This window comes from Scatophagus argus, chromosome 3 (genome assembly GCF_020382885.2).
Source record: "Scatophagus argus isolate fScaArg1 chromosome 3, fScaArg1.pri, whole genome shotgun sequence".
NCBI classification, from domain to species: domain Eukaryota; kingdom Metazoa; phylum Chordata; class Actinopteri; family Scatophagidae; genus Scatophagus; species Scatophagus argus.
In genome coordinates this window covers 21,517,875-21,536,087 of record NC_058495.1, presented here as the reverse complement: position 1 = coordinate 21,536,087, position 18,213 = coordinate 21,517,875, and the positions used below count along the sequence as shown (strand labels likewise).

Genomic DNA, 18,213 nt, shown 5'->3' with positions numbered 1-18,213 from the left:
ATAAAATTATGATGGCAACCTGAGAGGGATGAGCTCAATATTCTCTCAGATCATCTGCTGCTGCTGTTTCAGCACAGTGCAGGACCATGATTTTATCTCATTACACACATCTGGGTCTGTGAAGTCTTTGTATGGAAGTAAATAATGGCCATGAAGATTTGAGTCTTACCATGTTTTTCTAGGGTTCACAAATTCAGATAGAAAATTGAAGTACCCAGGCTTGATTGGAGGTCCTTGGAATCCAACATGTCCAGAACTCAGTCTCATATCTTGAATTTTAGTGTTTGCATTTGGGTGACCAGTTTGTTTGGCTGGTCTTGCATAATTAGATTTGAATTGAGCTCACTGAAATGCAGCAATTTACAAGAAATTGCACAGCTTGAAGTTGACGCCATTATTTGCTCACATATATTTGGCTCTGCTCAACCTCGGGATGTTTTCTCATTCTCTTATTTCAGTTTCAATATGAAAGTGTTATAATGCCATTTTGCATCCTGTTCCCCTCAACAGCAACAGCTATACGTATCATCTGTGGTAGGGCTGACCCAGTTGGCTCTTCACCGCTGTGATGTGTACGGTGAGGCCTGTGCTGACTGCTGTCTGGCCAGAGACCCTTACTGTGCCTGGGATGGCAAGTCCTGCTCCCGTTACTCCGCCTCGCAGAAGAGGTGAGCACCAACAGCAGTATTGGCATGAGCCAAACTAATTTCATAACTAAATGACTGACTCAGTTGGTGTGTTGAATGAAGCTCACATTCGACTGCCTGGGTGGCTGAATGGCTGTTTAATTGGCACTGTGATTAACGCACTACTAATTGATTAATCATATACTTTTAAAAGTTTAAGTGTTGTAAATTCACCTCCTTGTAATGTAGTAACATGATAGCATGATGAGGTGGTGGTTTGTGGTTTGTGTTGTTAAATCTGATACTTTAGTGACTTTATATGTTGTTGAATGGCTTTGAATGGCTTGCGGTTGCTTTATGATTTTTTTCTCTCCTTATTCGGCAACACTGGTCTGACCCCTTTAGACGTAGCCGGAGGCAGGACGTCAAGTACGGGAACCCCATCCGCCAGTGCCGAGGCTTCAACTCTAACGGTGAGTTGCCTGTTCTTTAACCTCCTGAATTTTCTTTTGTGCTTCTTTTGCTTCTGTTTGCTTATTAATGAACACAGAAGGTTGAAAATAATTACATGTCTTCTTATTGCTTCTCCAAGCGGCTCATGGTTTTCACTGTTATGGGCTGTAATGACTGTATTCTGGCAGCTTTATGGTAATCTGTGAAGGCTGTATCACTAAAAGGACTTTGATTTGCCACAGATGAGATTTTCATAAGGAGTTCATGGTAATGAGTGTTTTGGTTGCTATGGATGTCCCTCTCTCTCTCTGCCCTGCAGCCAATAAGAACACTCTGGAGATGGTGCAGTATGGGGTGGAGGGAAGCAGTACCTTCCTGGAGTGTCAGGCCCGCTCTCCACATGCTGTCATCAAGTGGCATCTGCAGAGAGATAACAGCGACCGCAGGAAAGAGGTGTGCTGCCACACAGTGTATTTATCAAAAATGGTGGTTAATCAAGCATATTTTTTTCAGTCTGTTTACTCAAATGCATAATTTTTTTGAGCACAGTATTTTCCAAAGATGAATGTTATTTTTTCGTCTTTTTCCATGTGGGGGTGAGCCGCTCAACAATCACAATATTTTGTTTCATTTTGTTACTTTGTTGTCATGGAGAGCTGGAGATTTATATGCAGTGTGACACATTTAAATCATGACCCCAGAATAATTCTTTTCCGATCATCTGTAAATACAATTAAGTAATTCAGGCTCTGATTGAATGCTGGCTGATTTCTCACACAGACCTCCAACGATCCTCAGGCCTGAGTGAAGGACACATACAAGGGAGCTATGAAAAAGCCCTCTGCTAAGATATATAACCCTGAGGCACTGTTAAAGTTTTATTGTGAAGCTATGTAGTGCAGTTGCCTCTTTTTTATTGACTATTCTGTTGGATCGTCTTGTTTCCTACAAGCAGAGCTGACTCTGACATCTGATTATGACCTGCAAAGCTGTCATCACCTTATCAGGATGTGGATGTACAGAAAGAGATGGACTGCTAGAGTCACACCTAGGATTACTGTTTGATTACATTTTTGTCGACTGATTTTTTTAAATACTAGCATAGAGGCCAAGGCAGTACAGATGTAAAGGAATAAAAAGATTATTTGGATATGAACCGATACGAACAGCATTGACATTCTTTGCAGGAATATTTGTTATAGCCCATCTCCCTGTTACACAGTTTGCATTCCAACACTTCTCAGTCAAATTAAAACCCAGAGACAGTATACACATTGAACATTGGTTACGTATTGTATCCCTGGATTCTATGAGTAAAGACATAGCCTTCTAAGAGCTGTTGCTATTGGATTACTGTGCATGGGTGCGAGGGATAAACCCAATAGCGACAGCTCTTAGTGGGAAAAACCTATACAAAATATAATTCACTGTTTACAGTAGTCTCAGATGACCATCAAGGCCAGGTATCCATAAATCTGTTTGGAAATCACATAAAAAGTCACTCTGTATAACGTCTTGGCTCAGAGTCATCACAATCAGAAGTGAGGGAACAGGAACTGCTGGTAGTTAAAGCAGCTGATTTCACAAACTGTTTTTCACTCTGTCTCTGCAGATGCGTTCTGATGGTCGAATTTTGAAGACAGAGCAAGGTCTACTCCTGCGGTCTCTGCATTCCTCTGACTCTGGCATGTACCAGTGTACGGCTACAGAGAAGAACTTCAAACACTCACTGGTCAAGCTGCAGTTGGTGGTACTGTCGAGCCGGGCGGTCAACAACGTGCTGGTGGAGGGCGCAGGAGGGTTGGTGTCGTCTTCTCTCCACTCCAGCAGCACCCAATGGACCCCCAGCGCAGGCCAGTACAAGGACCTGCTGACCATCCTGAGCCAGCCAGAGATGACCCTGATCAATCAATACTGCCAGGACTACTGGCAGTTTGGAGACCCGCTGCTAGGTGCCCTCAAGGCTAAAGACCTGAAAGAGCTCAAGGAGCAAAAGAAGCCCCGCAACCGCCGGCATCACGGGGAGGGGGAGGAGAAAGAGGAGCTGGAGGAGGTAGAGACATGAGGAGCCCAGCTTTGTGTCTGAAACACCCTCAACCACCCTTCCCCCCCGACCCTGTGAAGACTGGGAGAGACTCACTGAGAGTAGCAACGTGAAAAAATCCACAAACCGAAAAAAAGCAAACTGATAAAAAGTAGGCACACACACAAAACCCCACATACATCCTCTCAAACAGTAAGATATATGATACACAGTATTTATTGTAGGTTGTATATAGTATCATTCTGTGGATTTCTTTGTACTTATAGAAAAAAAACATGCTCTTTGTGTATAGGTACCTTTGGGGCAAATATTATTGTTATTATTGATGTTGTTAATTTTATTGTTGCTGTTACTGTCATCACAAAGCTCATCTGTCAGATTGTTTGGAATGTGTTATCAGGCGTGTAAGCTGTGGGGGCGAGCTCAGAGGAGCTCTCCATAACGGGGAAACGAGATGTTGACGAGGGGTGACGGGATCTCTGTTGTTTTCGTGCTTACTTTGCCTCAACGCCAAGACTTTTTTATTTCTGGACACTCCAGGAATGCCTGTGACGCAATCTCCTCATGGTTGCATGTGGACAGAGACTTCATATTGCAAGGGGACCATCGATACGTGGTCCCAGTTATTGTGGGGAAACAGTCCTTTCCCCATGGGAACCAAGATGTTCAGATGACTGTTCAGAAATTCTCACTGGTATAATCTGGCCTTTTCAATAGGAACCTTTATTTTTCTTCTATTGCCTTCTTAATTGGAGGATTGATTGTAAAATGATACAACGTTTTTGCTATTTTTCAGCCCACATACTATGATTTCCTAAATCCCAGATGTACTTGTGAGTGACCTGTGGTGGCTTCTTGTGGCCATTAACTTTAAAAAAGATATGTAGATTGAGGAAACAAGCATCAGCTCCATTTTTCTGAAATCTTTTAGCAAACACAGTGGTTAGGATCTTTTCAAATGCAAACAACCTTTGCAGTGAGGTGCAATAAAAGGTGAAGGTTCTGCACAAAGGGCATTATTCTTTTACTTTAAGGGACATTGGCCGAGGCCAAATGCTACAAACACACTCTGGCAAGTTACAGTTTACTTCTGTAAAAAGAAAAAGAAAAAAAAAAAACAAGTCCAGATTAAGATGTAAGAGGAGTCCAGATCAGGCAGCCGTTGTTATCTAAGAGCACACGCAACATCTTTTATTCTTTCTTCCTTTGACATTCATATGTGGAAAAAAATAACTGCCCATATACACAACAGAGCATCGTAACAATGTTGTGACACTAACCAAAATATTGGGAAGCTGGCTTTCATTGTGTGCATGAACCTGTATTTGTACTGTAATTCTGATAAGATACTGTGTGGTCGTTTTTTTCTGTTTATCATCTCTAGGGCTGTACAGTACGTTGTCCATTTCAGAATGGGAAAATGTGGGAAACAAATGCTTTAAAGATGCCCTCATTTCAGATATACCCTGTATAAAGCATGATATAGGTTTTGTCAGAGTATGCAGTGAAATTATCTTGAGTATGTGTTTTGGATAACACATTAATATGGGAAAGTGTCTACAAATCATACAGTGGCATATTAATTATGTACACAAAGATAGTTTGGATTTCATCAGAGGGCTGTTAATACAAGATGAGTGATAGTTCTATTGATTAGAATTTTTATACTCACACATAGTATGCCGTGCTATTAAAAACACTCCTCCAGGATGACATTTTCATTGTATAAGAATATATTAACAGGAAAAAAAAAACTCTGGAATGAGGTGGAAATTAGTTTCATATCATTCTGACAATTGGAGGCATCCATGATTCATACAGGGGGTATCTGTATCCACTCCTCAATTTGGGATGTCTGTCTGAATTCAATCGCAGCTCCTGATTGTCTCCTTCACACGAGACCAGATGTTATACAGCAAAAACTGCAAAGAGAGGTTGTACAATTTGTTGGTATTTTTTAAAAAAAACTGTGTCTGTAGTTTTTGAGTGTTTTTGTTTGTTTTGTATTTTTGCATCATCAAACTTTATGGGAAAAAAAAACAAAATGCACAGAGGTGATGTTATTGTAATGACTTGTGTAAATTACTCTATCTTCCCTTTCCATTGTTGTTGCAGACTAATAAATTAAAGCTCTATATTTTATAAGAATGGAATGCTCCCCCCCTTCATTGTGATTGGCTTGATACTGGATGTTTTCCATGTTCTGCCCAGAATCCTCTGGATCCTTGGAATAAAGTTGTACCTGTTAAAGAGACATGTATGCACATTTGTATAAAACATGCACACTGCATTTGTGTTTTTAATGACATTATTGGAAGGTAAAACACCTCCAGTGAAAGGACACAGGAAGAGATTGGTTTCCAACAGAGCGTCTTTACCTCTGGACCTAATAGGTATGGATTATTTGAGTTCCTAATACCCATCGGTTAATATGTTGAGAAGAAGCTTGAGTGGTACTTAAAGGTTCATTAACTCTGATTTTGCATGTTAAATAGTGCTGGACAGAATATACCATTGAGAGATCAATTCGGTTGTTAATCAATACTGATTTCTCAGCAAACTGAGCAGAAGCGATGAGTCTACATTTAAAAAAATCGCACTAAGCACACCATCTCACATTTTCAACTGCTCACTGATAAAGTGTAGTGCAGAGGGTAATAACAAAACAGAGTTATCATGGTGTATTCTGCAAGTCAACGTATTTATTGTGAGAGGCCTGTGTCTCAGCCACTGCTCAATCAACACACCCACAGCAAATTCAACCTCAACATTTAACTTTAACAGATGGAATTTCATTTCACTTGTAGTAGATTTTTGACACTGAAGTTACCTTAGACCTACTGTAAAAGAAGAGTCATATTAATGGTAACTTATTTGTAAACCCATTTACTTTTATGCATTTGTGTCAGAAAAGGAAGTGGTACACCCCACTTCTCCGGACTTTAAAGGAAATGACACACCTCATGGCCCTTCAGGGACTCAAGGATCTCAAACAAAATTACTCACTGCCCCTTTAAGTGCCTGAGAAATGCACTTATAATTTAACACCAGAGTCTCTTACAGTCAGTATATGCCTAAATGAGGTCATTATGGCCTACAATTTTTCTACATCTACTGAGCATGAATCTCTGTGTTTACAACTATCAGGAACACTTGGTCTGCAGCGTTGCTTCCATCCCGTAATGAGTAATAATAAATGTGCGATGGAAATTCATAAAAGCAAGTTTGGCTCACAGCACACCTGCTTTACTGAAGCATATCGGGGCTCAGCTCATAAAAGCCTTGATGGCGGGGCTAACCTGATCAGCCCAAGAGTGACTCATATTCTCCTACAACCATCTAGGTCAGGAATAAAGTGGCAAAGAAGAGGAGAGAAAGAAAAGACAAAGACTATTCAGGAAGAGCACCTCATACACTGTGTCCAGTCCAATATCTTCAAGGGCAGCATAGGTGTGTTATCATGTAAATAAAATGCATATACAATCTCATACTAAAAGGCGATCATATGCAGCATTAATTGGAATACCTTGGTGTAATTAATATATCAAAGAAATGTGAGAATATTTAAGACAATGTTAATCTTTATAGCAGTGGAACCCATACAAAGGGTCATCAGGAGAATCTAAAGGTCAGAGTATGCTTGAAATGTTCAGGGCAAACGTGTTTATACCTGTTCCAAATGTTCCCTCTCAGACAAGACAAACAAGGACAAAAGCAATGATCATACAAATCTGAATATGGTACAGTCTGTCCTGGAAGGCGGCCATGGTGTTGCGTTTAGGGGTATAAAAGAACATCCCATTATTCAAGAATTTATTTGATTGATTGGGCCAAGTTCAAATGTCACAATACAAACTTCACACACCAGGAAGAATTGAGAGTGCTTGTCAAATTGTCATTTCGGAGAAAACACAATTTGATCCCCCAGTTCTGATGTTGGAAAGGTATGGTGGAAGGGTGTTTGTGTTATGGTTTGGCGTTGCATGTTTTCTGTTGTGCTTCTCTTTTTGTGTTCTCTCTGTTTACCTTTCCATTTTCTGTTCCTTTTGCAGAGTCTGTGGTGGCAGGGGGTGTGGCTGACTCCTCCTGTTGACAGCTTAGACACACCTGAGTTGTATCAGCCCATTCTCTCCTCTATTTAAACCTGGCCTTCACTCCTGCTTGCTGCCAGATTATTGCTCGCTCTACCCATGCATGCACATCAGAAGTTACCTGGATTCTCCTGTCGAGGTTATCCTTCAGTCAGCCAGCGCCTTGCTTCCACAGCCTGCTTAGTTCCTGTATTTAGTTTGTGGAGTTTATTAAAAGAACCTTTGTTCCCTCTCACCAGTGAGTTTGTCTCTGCTTTGGGGTCCTAGTCTAAAACAACCTAACAGTTTGAGGTGCTTTCAGTTTGTTTGAAGAATACTAATGCCTTAAGAGATCATGAAATAATTTTTTCTACTCTTTGATTTTATAATTATATCTCTTCAAACCTCCAAAAACACTTCAAATGAAACTGAATTGCTCACAGTTTACTCTGTAAGTAATGTCTGACTGCAATGGTCTGAATAATAGCAGCATGCACTGCTCAAAACCTGGAACAGTGTATTGAGTGCACAGTAGTGGCAGAAATCAGAACAAGCAAAACTCTAGCACTCACAGATCAATAGTCTTATTAACTGTGGGCATGAGAACAAACATATTTCAGCTAGAAGCCATCATCGGCATGATGAATAAGAGAACTTACAAGAAGACTATTGATCTGTGCGTGCTTGAGTTTTGTTCGCCTTGACACTTGCAAGGGGTCTCAAAATATTATTGAGTAACGTGCAAAAAAGGCTGAGAACCTGTTCTCCCTGGAACATCTGTGTTAATATCTCTGATATGCCACAAAATCAATGTCATTTTGATAAAGCTCAGCAAATACAGTGTTAGTGGTTTGGTTCATAAAGACTATCAGTCAAATGAATGTTGCAGACAATTCTTATAATTTTTACTGCACTGTAATAGAATGTACTGATACTTAAATGCCACACATGGCACCGTCAAGTTTAAATATAGAAGTAAAGGATGCCATAACAAACTGGGATGTGAATAAGTAATAAGAATAAATGTTTGCTGAACTCTCAGACCAACTCAGATGGTTCATAATTCATGTATGTTAAGACATAATGAGGAAACGGGAAACCCAGTGATGCAAAACATGTTGCATTCTTGTTTTTACATGCATACATAATGAAGACAAGAGTGCAGATAACATGTGTTCCTTAGTTGCATGTGTTCTGTTCCTGTATCTGACTGTGACTCCACAAATTTGTCAACCCTCGTTACATACCTTACCTTTCATGCAATGTGTCTGTCACACAGGCCATCTAACAAAGAGAACTTTATCTGCTCGGTTTAGCCCTGATGCCATATTGTAAAACACAGAGAAGAGAACATAACTTGAGATACCTTTTCACCCAAGCATGGGTTTGTTTCAGGACAATGCAGGCATTAGGTCAGACGGTTTTGAAAACCATCATGGACCATTCAAGGCATCAGATGACAACTGGGCTCTACAGAACTCTGTTGTCCCCTTTTTCATTCCTCCCCATAGACCAGGCTCTGTTCCCTTTGCTTATCTGATCCCCACCAAGACACAGCAGAGCAGACAAGGAGAGAACATGGTGGGAATTTGAATAGTCCTGAATAGAGAGCACTAATATTCTGGGTCAGCCTCCCCCACAGTGGCTGTTAAAATTATATCTGTATCAACATCACATCAATCTAAGTCCATCCACCTCCGCATCTGAATCAGAAACAGGCTCAAAACCAAGAAGCTGATCCACACTTTGGAAATTCAAAACAGCCCACAGGAAAGGTTGACCGATTCGAAAATGATCAGACGTTTCTGTGAACCATTCTTCACAACACAACAGAGATGTAGTTCTGTGGGGCATTATGTCCATGATGGCATATCGCATGACATAAAGCCAAGACATGGCATCACTAGCATCATTCAGTTGACTTTTCAGATGTGGCATCCAGTTCGGACCTTATCGTTGCGTCTGATCTGGTGGCAGAGAGGCAGTCATGACATTCTCTGGTTATCTGCTCCGTCTCTCTTGCAGTGAGAGCTGCCCGACACTTACTGCATTGTTGGAGCTCAGACGCTCAGAAGTCGGCTAGTGAGAGGCAGACATTTGGCAAGCCATGAAACTGGCTCTTTGTTCACAGGCATCCTTCTGAAGACCTATGGACTTGGCCACTGTTGAAAACTAAACTAAGTGCATTTCAGGCTTGATGAGCCGACATTCATTTAATACCTCAACCTGGGATTTGTCACAAACTAAGCTGAAGAGTCAAGCTCTTAAAATGTCTGGGTGTTTTATCTGATACACCACATACTGGCCTTGATGAACTCCCAACTCTAATATTGTCAGACTTTCTCATGAAGTAACTATACGCAGATGAGACTCTGGGGAAAGTGTGGAATAGCCATTGTCGACCACCAATGCCCTCCAAAGTAAAGCAGTGAAAAGAAGGAGCAATACTGCTCTCTGCTGCTTCTATGCAACCACAACTGGAGTGTTGCTCAAAACGGCATTACATGTTGTCAACCAGCAGATGGCAGGATGCAACAGCATCATCTGTATTGTTCATATGGAATGATAAGCCTTGTTGTTTGAGCATACAAAATCTTATATTAAAACATGTAGAGAATAAACTGAGCCATATGTATAAAGTTATGAATATATGTCTTGTTATATTGTCTGTGATATGTTGGACATGAAACTAGTCAGTGCTGAAAGAAGTAGTCAGATATTTTCACCAAGTAAAATTACCCCATACCAAGTAAAAGTCCTGCTACCAGATTTGAGTAAAAGTACATCAAAGTGCATTTAAAGTAGTAACCCAAACAGAGGCTGGTCCCTGCAAAGGGTCACAAGAAAAATTTGTGGTCTTGAGGTTATTTACCAGTAATGAAGCACGGAAGAGGTTAAACATTTCTACTACAAAAAAACAGTTTTGTACTTTTGTACTTTTCTGTATTCTCATGTTGGATAATTTTATCTCTTTGGGCCGTGAACATGAAAGACCATCTACAAAGTTCAGTGGGGAAATGTCTCTTTGCTGGAACTGCTTGCATCTCATAGACATTCGAAACATGAGAAGGGTCCAGAAGCCAGAAAGATTGGGGATCGCTGATTTTGTATGTACATTTATTTTACACATATATTTTATATACATTTTGTGTCATATGCTTTTTTAAATATGTTCATCTGAAAAACAATCAGCTGTCAAATGCTGTGGAGTACACTTCCCTCTGAACTGAAGTGTATGTATAAGCAAAGTAGAAGAACCTCAAAATGTACTTAAGCAGACCACTTGATTTAGTTACTTTCCACTGAAAATAGTGGTTATGCACTACAACATTTAAATTTATAGAAAGTGTAACAATCACTCGCTGGTAAACCACAGTTTATTGTAATTGCACAGCATTCTCATCCCATCTAACCCATTTAGCCAACCAGTCTTATAATACAAAACTTAATTACTGTAGGCTGATTTGCTTTTGATTGCTTCTGACATGTTTCAGTATTGATGAAGCACATCCACTGCTATTAATTACATTTTATTAATGGAAAAACTGCATCCATTCATGTGTTGTCTGCAGGACTTCTGCAGGGGAACTGATGTCATTGATTGCATTTTAACCTCAGCACTCAAATAAATCAATGGCACATACTGCATGCATCCATCCATCACTATCTCAATTCTTCACTTGGAATATTGTCATCAGCTTGAATCTGATGTATGACCGATTTAACTGAAAGATGGAGGCGCTTCTAATAAACAGAGCTGTGTTAAACCCAGTCAGTTATGTAAGTAGATTAATTCTTGCTTGCCGTTACTCAAGTACTTCTGTATCGATTCTCCTACATATCCGCTCAACATGCAGTAGCTATTTTAGCTGCTGTTTTAATTTAGTTAGTGTGTCGGTTTGGTTTTGCCCAGAGGATATTATATTTTAGTATTCCTTCTAAAATGCTCTCTTCCTCTCGGCAAGGACACCGATCAGCAGTCTTTCATCTCTACTTTGCTAGTTGAGACAAACAGGAAACTGACACTTCTCTCACCCTACCATTCTTAATGAAGTCATCCAATGACACAGAGAGATACAGAGTTAGGATCCCCCTGAGCCCCAGTAAGGTTATGGTTGGCTGCATATCACTGTACAATGGGCTTGAAAAAGAGAACATCTCTGAAGAGGAAGCCTATTGAAACCCCAGAGGGCCTAGAAAGTGAGCTTCCCACATTATTATTCCAGTGTGATGCAATTCAAGTATCCTGGAAAGTGTCACCAAATGGCACTGCTGGGATTCTTCAAATGCGAGTTCACACCCCACCAGGATGGGTGCTAAGCTTGTGCTAATTGAGACCGTGTAACACAGATGCTGTCCTCCGGGTTAGGGGGAAAAGCCGAGTGTGATGACGCAGGCTTTTTCTCACATTTTCTCTAAATAATCCTGCAGATCTTTAACAGAGCTTGCATTTCTGAGATGCTGTGCCCCACTCTTCGATCCACTGACTGCCTACTTCGACGAGAAATGAAGAGGGCCACAGAAGAATAAACAGATGAATTAGAATTTTATTACCATCAAAGTTATCAACTCAGTCAAGAAGTACAGTACAGAGCTCACAAATGCAAGCCAGGACCTGCAGGTGACTGCTGGTCCTGGCAAACATCACATCTACAAATACACCTGTAAGTGCATGGCAAAATGAACAGACATGAATATTAAATACAATGAGAAATGTATTGGAAAAAAGCATTGCTTTAAACTGTGGAACAGTATTTAAACAGTGTTTATTTGCCATCTAAACAAAGAGAACGGACCACATAAAATAATCTATTCACATAAAAAAATCTCTGATATTCGTCTGTTTAAGCCTCTCATTAAAATCTAAATATTTATCTTTAACAATGTAAGAAATAATATAGTTGTATAATCTGAATCATTGGTGTGTCTACCAATCTACTGTAGCACAAGTAAAGGAGATACATGTATAAATAAAAGACTGTAGCAACAAAGTTAAACTTGAGATTCTACGGTTAATAAATTTAAGTTTTATCCAGAGCCCCTTTTTATCTGAAATGGACATTTTCATATAAATTCACAGGTGTTCACAGTAAATACTTTTGACAACAGACTGGGTAGAGTCAGACAAAGTGGTGCACGAGTCATAACATATTATACTTTAATTATATCATCTAATAATCAGATTGACAGTGGCTGCTGTCTTTATGTGACCAGGGTATGAGAGCCCATTGTCCAGTATCATGTGGACACTCACAGGCCAGAGGAGCAAATATGGTCTTATTCACCATCCTCCACACACACACACACACACACACACACACTTATCTGACAGCAGCCTTGTGTTAGTGGCCCTGATGGGCCTGACAGGTGGCGAGGACTATAGACTTCTACTTACAAGTACATGGACTGTATCGAAAAGGACACCAGAAATCACAGTTTCTGCAGCCAGTCGAATATTGCTCAATTTCCTCTAGAGTGATTACAGAGAACTCCATCTGTAGCCCAGTATTAATGCTCGAGGGGACCAGTGACAGGAAAGGATAGATTGTTATTACTGTTTGTCAAGTATAAGCTGAAAAACAACTGAAAAAGTTGGAAAAACAAAAAAGTAAAAAACAAGGCAAAGAGGGAAATAATAAAAAAAAACAAATAAATAAACAATAAGTTCAGAAATGTCAAACATGTGCTCCATACATTTTATCAGTTCAATACAAGTCAGCAAAGCTGTATTGATGAAGATGACCCTCATTACCACGAAGTCACAATGATGATGCATGTCTTCCCTTAACAGCCGCATGTGGTCAATTAATGCACATTTTGTTTTACAGTTACAACCATTTATTAAGACATGTATGGCATTTTAGTCAATATCCTAACACAGAGGACATGACTGAACCAAGGTAGATACAAGTAGACTAAGACCTAGCAAAAAAAAAAAAAAAAACGTGATGGATAAAGATGCCATGAAGTGACGTTTCTAAAAAAGAAAAGCTACAAATTAATTTGGATGCATAGAACTGCGATGTAATGACTTTTTTTAAAGACATTTTTTCATATAGCTTACATTGACAGCTTGGGGCGCTAAATGAACAATAGCAATAGACAGAGTAATGTATAGTGTGCTTTTCAAAAGAAGATTAGCCTTAACATGGCTTGTGGCAGGAGGCGAGGGTACAGGGGCCAGTGACGAGGTTGGCAGTAGCACGTTTTTATCCACCAAGTGGCTGTAAATGTAAAATGAATAAAAGTGAGAACGCATGCTGTTTTGGCTACTTCTACAAAGGTCTCTATATACAGAATGTTTACACTTACAGCTATGAGGTTCTTTCCTGAGCAGGAAGTTAGCAAAGGAACATTGTGTTTGTGCGTGTGCTTATGTGTGAAGCTGCCTAGTTCAAAATACATCACTGGGCACAATAACTCCCAGTCACCAGCATTGTTTAACGCACAATAATCGGTTAGTGTAGACAATAACAGATGAGAAAGACAACCATATTACCTTTTCCATTTGTGAGAACCAGCACTTGATTATTATGGTACAAGGTCAAAATTTCAGAAGCAAAACTTTTCTCCTGATTTTAAGAAGAAGTACTTCACTTGTAAGACTGGCAGAGAAAACTTTCCCAGATTGGCTCATCAAAAAGAAATCACAGCCATTTTCAACGCAATTATGTCTTCCTATATTCTCTCATCACTAAGAGAAGAATCAGAAATAAGACTTTAGCTGTAAGCCACAGTTTGACAGCAAATCTGTTTTTGCCCCAAAAACCTCAAGTTTGCGGAGATAGACGTGGTTTATATAATCTGACATGAAACACTGGAGGGTCAGTGAAAAAAAGACACAAAACATGGTAAAAGAAAGCCAAAGCAAGGCAGCACTCAGGAAAGGTAGCACACAGCCTCCATGAGATGATACTAATGCTGCAAGTGAGAAAGAAGCAGAGTCAGTGTCACCATGCTAGCAGCTAATGTACAGTGTGCAGGAGTTGGTGGGGACTGCAGAGGTCACACAGGAGAGGAAGGGGCATCTAACCCTGCTCATCCCCACCCTCGGTGGGTGCATGGAGAGCGGTCGAAGCTTCTCCGTTACAACGCGATGTGGGCTCGGCGTCCTGTGGCGCCAGGCTGGGCTGCTGTGGCTCTGCAGCTGAGGCTGCCACTCCAGCTCCAGCCTCGGGTGCCGGCTGGTTCATCTCCACTCTGGCAGGGAGCTCTGTGACGGCAGCGGGCGCTCCCTCAGGTGTCGCAGCAGATAAAGTTGCGGAGGGGTCGGTGGCAGGCTGCTGAGCTGCGGTGTCTGTTGGGGCAGCTGCTGCAGGACTGGTTGCCCTCGAGTCACTCTGCTCAGGTGCCCTCAGTCTCTTCATGATGGTGGTGACCCGCACAGCTTTCTGTAAGGAGAGGAGAACTCAAATAGGTGCTGTAACCTGAAAACTTGCTAAAAGAAAATCAGCTCTCTACTGCTTGCTTTAACTCTTACACAATATGAAGCAGTACACTATTATACTTCCCTCTTTGTGAAGAAAAACTTCCTGAAAGAGAGAACAAAAGGTCTTACCTTCCATTTAGCTCTGGCAAAGTTCTTCTCTATTTGTGCACACACATTTTCCTTGATGTTCTTATCCGAAGCTGCACCGCCAGAGATCCTGTAGTACAAAATGGGACAAACACATTTTCACAACAGAGCTTTATGCTCACCTCCCATATCTTTGGATGTCACCGTCCACTGCACACAGTATTACTCAGTTGTTTGTTTTTTCTGCAAGAACTGTTTAGCCATTAAGAATTGTCCTGATAAAATTGCCGCTTTTTGCCACTGTGACAATTGATTTGTGTTCAAAATGTGGTTTGATGGAAATGCCTTTTTAATACAATAATGTCTTCAAATAGTCTAAAATGAACAACCAGCAAGAAACGTAAGAAATAACGCACTCTGAAGCGTGACAATGTGAAAGTTGTTTGTAGTGATGACCCAGCAAGGAATTATCAACTGCTCCTGGCTTTATGGATTATAGTGAGTTTTAGCTTATTATCTGCTGCAACTCTACTGTTGTTGTTTATCTAAAACAGTAGTAACAGTCATTTTAGGTGGCAGCAGGCAGCTGTTTTCAGAGAAAAAGGTACAAAAACCAGTCATTTTAGTGGGTCATTTAACAGAGAAAGACCAAAAACAGAGTTAAAAGACAATGAATACTGAACTTAAATTTACCAGGTGGATACAAACATGACTTGAGATGGCTGATAATGTTCCTCCATAACTGCTGGATGTGTAAATGTGACTGATTGCTACCAAGCTCACCATATCAACTTAAATGTTGCATCCACAAATCGCTTTCCATGACCCCAAGCAGCCAAAAAATATACAAGTACAAGTTTAAGTGTGTTAGCATGCCAATGTTTGCCAGTAAACTCTAATTACTGAATATCACAGGAATGCCATTATTTTTTCAGGCATTGAGTTATTGACAAAAGTGTTGCACAAACTCATCCTTGGGGAGTATGACTGTACCAAATCTAAAGGCAATCCTTCCAATATTGATCAGAACATTTCAATAGGAAGAAGAAAATGTTAACATGATGGTGGCACTACAGTCATTGGATCACCAGGGTCAGTGGAATACGTTGTATGGGAACCATGAATCTCTGCTAAATTTTCTACCAATCCATTCAGTATCTGTTTGCTAATGTGGCAAGCGGCATTGATTTATTGTTAAATAAAGCAGCAATGTTGTTGGCAGCTTGCAGCCTAATAAATGATGAGTAAATCTGCTCTTTTATAGCTGTTTGGATCACATTAATGCAGTCTGATTACACTGCTCTGGTTTAGATGGTCTGCACAATATATTGTTGCCTACCATTCATGGTTTATAGCCTCCTGGGCTGTCAGTCTCTGGTCTTGATCCACCTCCATCAGACGAGCAACCAGGCTCTTAGCTGTCAGAGAAAAATCACAGAGGAAGCTCAACAAAAAAAGGTTTGCTCTCCTTAGGATGGGGAGTGTAAATATGACAGAGGTAAGAATGGAGAAAATCTCTCAAATTCGAAATGGTTACCCAGCAAGCTGTCTTTGTGTTCCTTCACAGTGTTAAGTTTACCCTCAAAGTACCTGAATCAGAGATGTCATCCCAGTATGGAGAGTCAAACTCATAATCGCCTGCCAGGATCTTTCGGAACAGGTTCTTGTCGTGGTTTTCATAATCATCGTCATCGGTTTCATCGTAGAAGGGAGGGTTGCCTGACAGCCTGAGGTGAAAGGAAACAAAAGAGCGAAGAGTCAAAAAATATCTGCATATATAAGCAAAGCTTATTATGCAATATCACATTATTTCTTTATCATTATCAACCATGTCTGAATTTCACCAAAACGATTCCCCAAATGGGGTGTAAGGAGCTTATCTCTTATATTACCAGTAATGACCTTCTATCTTCATGTTTTATGTCACAACTTACAGTATGTACATGATGACACCTGTTGCCCAGCAGTCCACAGGCCTGCCATATCGCTGTCTGCCAACCACCTCTGGGGCTGCACAAGAGCACAGATACGTCACATCATATCCGCCAGTGGGATGCCTGTGTAACAATGTCTTACTTGCCACTTGGCAAATTAATATTCTCACCCAGGTACTCTGGTGTCCCACAGGGGTCCTTGATTAGTCCGTTCTCAAGCTTGGCAAGATGGAAATCGCTGATGACTATTTTAGAGTGCTTCAGGCGGTTGTAATAGACCAAGTTCTCCAACTAAAAAAAAAGAAAAACACATTACAGTGACAATAGTTCATATAATATTCATATCTAAGGTATTCATTTCCATAGTTTATCATCTGGTGAACACAACTCACAGCTAAAACCTCAGTTGTGAGATCACTTTCTGACAGAAGTATAATGAGAGGACTTGAATCTCCGAAAGTTTAATTGTCCAACGCAGATTAAAGTGAATCAAATCAAATGAGAGACAGTTTTTATTCTGACTGGACTAAAGCTAAATTCCTCAACCAGATCTTGATGTGTTACCACTTAAGTAATGCATTGATTTACATTTTAACTGACTGTCCTGTACAGAGAGACATGAGAGGTGTCAAGGCAGAGAAGCCAGTCAAGGTCATGCTTTGAATAGCAGACTAGCAAGATTAAGAGCTGTCCTTTCACGAACTCTGAGTCCCCTGCCCAGCGTGTTGTGGGTGTGCCGATCACACTTTTAGCATTATAGGCAAGCTACCCACTTTCATTCCCATTTAACACAAGGCTGTCCTCTGTGTGAGACATTGATAGTCTTCCTCACAGGAGAATCTGTGTTGTCTATTGCACCACAAATCTGAAATTGGAAACTGAAAATTATGGTTCAGCTTGCGAGGGATCTGCAAGCCAACAGGACACTGCAGGCAGCCATCACAGTGTGATGCTGGCTTTGATCGGCTGATCTACACCATCAAACATATGCACCATAAGCAGGTTGCTCAGTTGAATTTATGTGATATTAATTTCACTGAGCAAAAGCTTGTGGATTCTGCTGAAGTTTGTCGCTGGAGAAGCTGACAACAGCAATGAGCGAGATGGGTTTTGCACTTCTTAGATTGGAGTCTTTGTTTCATTAACATTTGGATTTACAGCATAACTGATTCTATAGAATCTCTTGGACATTTTTGTGGGTATAAGTGGTTAAATTACAGTTTTATTGTTCAGGTTAACAGTGAGTTCCCACCACAGTTAATGGTGACTTGTTTACTTCTGCCAACAGCCAAGGCTATATTTTCTAAATCCTGTGCTACTGTGGCATGTTACCTTGAGGTTTCTGTGAACAATACGCAGGGAGTGCAGGTAGGCGACAGCCTCCAACACCTGGCGAACCACATTGCTGGTGTCTCGCTCTGAGTAGTAACCTTGGTCCAGGATCCAGTCAAATACCTCTCTGCCTGTTGCACTGTGGAAAATGAAAGTCCACAATGTGTTATATGCTTGTTTTTTTTTTTTATCTCAGTAGTGGAAGAACACCCTGTAACCGCATTGTTATTGGTTTAAA

General features: G+C 40.6%; 2 protein-coding genes across 5 annotated transcripts in view; one reads left to right on the top strand and one right to left on the bottom strand.

Annotated features, from left to right (window-relative positions):
- Nucleotides 1–5,377, top strand: part of sema3fb (sema domain, immunoglobulin domain (Ig), short basic domain, secreted, (semaphorin) 3Fb) — a 57,606-nt gene extending 52,229 nt beyond the window's left edge. For 2 of the 4 annotated variants that reach the window (XM_046384719.1, XM_046384717.1), the window contains 4 exons: nucleotides 511–668; nucleotides 1,032–1,099; nucleotides 1,399–1,532; nucleotides 2,692–5,377. In XM_046384719.1, coding sequence (XP_046240675.1) covers nucleotides 511–668; nucleotides 1,032–1,099; nucleotides 1,399–1,532; nucleotides 2,692–3,144 — 813 coding nt within the window. In that variant the 3' untranslated portion in view covers nucleotides 3,145–5,377. Of the gene's footprint in view, nucleotides 1–510; nucleotides 669–1,016; nucleotides 1,100–1,398; nucleotides 1,533–2,691 lie in introns of all 4 variants that reach the window. The other 2 variants (XM_046384718.1, XM_046384716.1) reach the window with 1 other exon arrangement.
- A 6,373-nt stretch (nucleotides 5,378–11,750) lies between these two features.
- LOC124056853 (caM kinase-like vesicle-associated protein) overlaps nucleotides 11,751–18,213 on the bottom strand; it is a 34,589-nt gene continuing 28,126 nt past the window's right edge. Inside the window, exons 5-11 of the mRNA XM_046384715.1 lie at nucleotides 17,976–18,114; nucleotides 16,814–16,934; nucleotides 16,644–16,719; nucleotides 16,300–16,436; nucleotides 16,049–16,127; nucleotides 14,752–14,839; nucleotides 11,751–14,584 (exon numbers count right to left, since the gene is read on the bottom strand). Of these exons, the coding sequence (XP_046240671.1) occupies nucleotides 14,222–14,584; nucleotides 14,752–14,839; nucleotides 16,049–16,127; nucleotides 16,300–16,436; nucleotides 16,644–16,719; nucleotides 16,814–16,934; nucleotides 17,976–18,114 (1,003 nt within the window). The 3' untranslated portion in view covers nucleotides 11,751–14,221. The remainder of the gene's footprint in view (nucleotides 14,585–14,751; nucleotides 14,840–16,048; nucleotides 16,128–16,299; nucleotides 16,437–16,643; nucleotides 16,720–16,813; nucleotides 16,935–17,975; nucleotides 18,115–18,213) is intronic.